The 4,740-nt window shown below is 36.5% G+C and overlaps 1 protein-coding gene across 1 annotated transcript; it reads left to right on the top strand.

Annotated features, from left to right (window-relative positions):
* On the top strand, nucleotides 1–1,685 carry npffl (neuropeptide FF-amide peptide precursor like). Its single transcript, XM_028447655.1, has 4 exons — nucleotides 1–88; nucleotides 169–327; nucleotides 866–981; nucleotides 1,565–1,685. The coding sequence occupies exons 2-4, from the start codon at nucleotides 178–180 to the stop codon at nucleotides 1,683–1,685; spliced, it is 387 nt and encodes a 128-aa protein (XP_028303456.1). The 5' UTR covers nucleotides 1–88; nucleotides 169–177.
* The last annotated feature ends 3,055 nt before the right edge of the window (nucleotides 1,686–4,740 follow it).

The raw sequence follows: 4,740 nt of genomic DNA, 5'->3' as shown, positions 1-4,740 counted from the left end.
ACACGGCATAGATGTTAGCACCTTAAAGTCATCGAGAAAAACTACAGAGACGATACTTAACCAAAGAAAAGAACAAATCTACCTTCAGGTGCACATTTTCTCTTTACGTTCATCTTTTGCTTTTGCTCTCTTCTTGCCATATCTTATCTGATATTCATTTCTCTTCAGTTTGGGATCATGGACACAACTGCTGCGCTGACTCTTCTTGTTCTGCTGATGGGTGTAGCTGCCGTCAGCCATGCTGTTCATGTCCAAACAGGTCTGGACAGAAATGAAGTCTTGCCTGGAAATTCAGAGGAAAGCATGACTGAGCGCTTGATGGAGCCGGTGAGACAGAAAACTCAAACTTCAAGCACAAGGTTTTTGTCATTTGTAATCGTTGCATCACTTGGCTGCTTCAGCGCAGATATGCCAAGAAGTAGAGACCAAAAAAATGTCTTTTAGATTTCTGAGCAATCCACTACCTCAAGATCGACAGCAGTCAGAGAAAAGACACAGGGGACAAAATTATAGATTCACATCGTGTAGAATAGTTTTTTAAATTTACTACGCAACTGACTAAGCTACAGTGCATAAGAATTCTGTTTAAACTATGTTTAAGAATAATCTTGAGATACATTTGCAAGCCTTTGTACCGGGAAATCTACATTTCAAGGTCTCCCCTGCCACTGTAGTGTGTGGATCACCAGCCTCGAGGTTTGTGTTGAAACCTTGAAGTGAGTGAAGATACGGCTTTGGATGTTTGCGGGATTTGAATACAGAAGCAAGAAACGGGTTTACTGATGTGATTCTTTGATTTTGTGATGTGGGGATGTGCATTTATAATGTGCGTGGGTTTCCATGCGTGTAAACTATTATGCTGCAGGAAGTTGAAAATATAGGTAACCACATCGAGGAGCATCTGCTGGCTTCACTGTTGAGAGCTCTAATGATCGGATCCCAAAGAGAAACCAGGAGCTCTGTGCTCCACCATCCACAGAGGTTAGAACCTGCATCTATCACACCAGACACATACTGTATATAAACCTATATAAGCATTTATTATTTAGTATCGTAAAATTACTCAAATAAAAGTGTCACATGGATGATGGCACAAATAAATATTGTTCATATTAAAAGCATTAACACAACACTGTCTAATGTCATATTCATCTCCATTCATGTACATTCTCCATTCAGGTTTTTCAGGTGAGATATACTCTACATTGTTTCTATTGAAACCTGTGGTATTTAACTACCACACAATGTAACATTATAATCATTAATTGTTTTCTTGAAATTCCAAGTAAAAATGTAAACCTATGGAAATCTCTTCACTTTTGGCAGGATTTTGCTTCTGGTTGACTTCTCATGAAAATCAGGATTTGAAATGAGAAGATTATCATTAAGTCATATAGATCAGGATTTTCCATTTAATATAATAACCAAGAGCCTCTTAATTAATTAAATGCATCTTTAAATGTCTTTTTTTATTTAGTATATATATATTACTTTAGTGTACTTTGTGTACATTGTTTATGATGAATGATTTTGACATCCCTCTCTATCTTTTTTCACTGTATAGATTTGGCCGTGGCTCTCAGGTCCCAGTGGTTTCTCAAGACCAGATTCCAGCACAGGACTGGGAGGCTGCTCCCGCTGAAATCTGGAGTATGGCTGTACCCCAAAGATTTGGCAAGAAATAGAAACATAGCAGGCAGATCGACTTCTCACAGTCCTGCTATGAAACTGTAAAACTTTAATAAATAATGTTATTGAGACTCTCCTTGGTTGGTTGGTTGGTTAGTTGCCTCAAAACATGGGTGAATGAAACATCTGTTACAGCTGCGACAAATAAAAACTCACACATAGTCACCTTTTTCTATTTGTGATATTTCTATGTTTAAAATATATTTGTCACTGATTTCATTTTAAAACAAAGTTACTTATTTCAGATGTTTTCTTTTTTTTTTTCTTGTGTTATATATCTAAATATATACTATATTAATCCTAAAACTATACATACATATTGCCTGCTGTGCTTGTGTTGTTAAATAAATGATACATTCTCCTTGCTAGTTATTTGTGAAGCGTCATTGCACTGTAACACACAAGAAATAATGTTGTTGTAATTTATTCATATAGGCTCAGAGAGATGTAGGAGGAATCTGCAATCCAAAAGGAAAATATGAATAAATGGTAATAATTTATCAATGAAAATATCTCTTTCAATGCAACTGTTTTATGCTGAAACAAGTTGTGTGATCCAGCTGTCATTGGTGTGATACTTGGTTTTTTTTCCTACATTTTGCATTAGCTTCTGTCTGTGGTAGATTCACAAACCACATAGAGAAGCAGTGAACAATAAGCCTGGGCTTTAATTAAATCATGGCAGCTTGCAATTACTCTGAGCAGTAACAGCATGCACAGGCAATTACTGTGAAGCAAAGTGCTTCTAGAAACAACTTTTATTAACCATCATTCACAAACCAGACACTGATGCAGATTGAAGACGATAGATAAAAAATGTAAATACATCTACATTATTTTAATCCATTGCATTTAAAAAAAAAAAAAAAAATGCAATTACACAATGCATTAAATAATATCCGGGTTTTATTCTTCTATTAGCGATTTCAGGTCCAACACTCAGTGATCAAAGCTGTGCAGGGCTCATACTTGAGGTATGGCAATGAGAGGAGATGCATTTGAGATAACAAGAAGGAAAGTGGAACAAAGAAGCAAAGCAATGACAGAGTGATGCTGCCGTCTGCAAAGATGCACCCTCTGATCTCCATGCAGAGTGAGAGTCAGACTCCACTCATCTGAAATTCATGAGTCTGCGGGGGGCTCACAACAATTACAGACAAAGAGAAGAGGAAGAAGGAACCAGAAAGAAATAGTGTGACTACATTTATATCATTTTTTTCTGGTGAAACAACCACTAATATTAAGCACAAGAGACATTTGCCCTGTCTTTTCTCGTCGTCATAGGGTTTCTAAACTAGTTTTCTTTAACCCGACTTTACAGTTTAACTTTGTGGTCATGCATCGTGTCTGAGTGCCACCACAAGAGAGACAAGGAAGATTTGAACCGTGAGAAACTGTGTTCAACTTAAAGCACAGTTTACCACACAAAACACACCATAGGTGTAATGACTACAGGAAATATTAGTGGTCATGCTTTAAAAAAAAAACAATCCCACACATATCACAAAAACTCCCACACAGGAAATTAGAAACCAATTTTTTTTTGCAACATCAATATACTGAGAATTTAGACTTCCTCTTTTATTTCATCAGGAAATGGCCCCCAGGAGCTGATAAACAACACACCGTCGGCCTGATGTCACTTAGAACAAACAGGTAACACTCTAACATATTATATTCATCCTGCCATTGCCAAACGGAAGATGAAGTATTTACAAATTCCAGATTTAATATCTTTAATTAAGTTAGAAATAGACATATTAATATTATAGATCATTTAAAAATACATAAATAAGTCCACACAAACATGTTTAACATATAAGTATCAATTGCGAACAAATCTAATTCATTCACCAATTTATACATATTTTAAAAGGAAAAATTTAAGGTTTGATTTGCTTAAAGATTATATCAAAACATTTTTAATTTGAAATGCATTTCTTCTCACAGATACTGTAACTGCACAACTTTGTTATTTTATCACAAATATTCCTATGGATGAGTTTGATGCTTTTAAGAACAGAAAACTGCAATTATATATGGAATTTAAGGGTGATTCTGCTCAAGCTACACATTTAAAGATACTATATCATGCAAATCAACTTTTTTGAGCTTTTAACCTTGTTACAATGTTAATTCCTTATCAAAAACACCTCCAAAGTAGTATTGGGATTCCTCATGCATCTCTGAGAAATCCTTAATAATCCTGCTCTCTGAGCTGCTGCTCTGCCCACTTCTGAAAAACGAGCGTTTGTGACATCACTAGCATTATGAACCGTCCCCTCCAGGAAGTGCCTGCTGCTGGTGCCGCGCCTCCACGGTGAACACCGCAGTGTAGTCACCCAGGGAGCAAACAATGTATCTCCTTTGACTTGATCTGATGTGTTTATGAGCCAATGCTACACAACGGTTAAGGTGATAAACAAATGATCATTAAATGCACTATTCCTGTATTTAATACAGATGAAGAGGAGAAGAAAGTGAATTAGCAGCTTAAAATATGTTGAGTGTTGAAGCTGCTGCTGCTGCTGCTGGATGAACACACACGGAGCGGAGACGGACTCACACAATAGCCACTTAAATATCCATGTGTTTTACTATAATGTGCAGTTTTTTGGCTGTAAACAATAACAACAGTGTGTGGATAGCAAAATAAAATCACTTTGGTGATCACTGATCTGCCTCAGAGCAAGTTAGAGTATAGAAACGCCCACTGATGAATTTGCATAAACAGGCAGCAAACTGCCCGTTGGTCAGAAAGTGAGTTTTTAGAGGCTAAAACTCTGGAAAACTGGTGAGTTTGGGAAAATAAACCTCAAATACTGTTTTGGGGTTCTTAGAGCAAATGGAGATAAATGATATGGGACCTTTAATGCCGATGCCATTTGGAAAACACTTTCCTGCCACTCTGTGTACATATTTACTCTTTGATGCAAACATTTGAGTAAATGGTTAATCTACAAGACATTTTTACAAGTACCAGAAATATCAATTGTTCGTATTACTTTTCCCATAAGCTTTTGAACTGGAGCTGAGCATAATGTATTATTT

This window comes from Gouania willdenowi, chromosome 5, assembly GCF_900634775.1.
Source record: "Gouania willdenowi chromosome 5, fGouWil2.1, whole genome shotgun sequence".
Classification (NCBI taxonomy): Eukaryota; Metazoa; Chordata; class Actinopteri; order Blenniiformes; family Gobiesocidae; genus Gouania; species Gouania willdenowi.
Note: the sequence above shows the minus strand (reverse complement) of the source record. Positions and strands in the feature narration are given on the sequence as shown.

Coding starts and splice junctions, on each gene's coding strand:
- npffl (XM_028447655.1), top strand. CDS start 178: ATGGACACAACTGCTGCGCTGACTCTTCTTGTTCTGCTGATGGGTGTA. Junction 328..865: donor CTGAGCGCTTGATGGAGCCG/GTGAGACAGAAA, acceptor ATTATGCTGCAG/GAAGTTGAAAATATAGGTAA. Junction 982..1,564: donor GTGCTCCACCATCCACAGAG/GTTAGAACCTGC, acceptor TTCACTGTATAG/ATTTGGCCGTGGCTCTCAGG.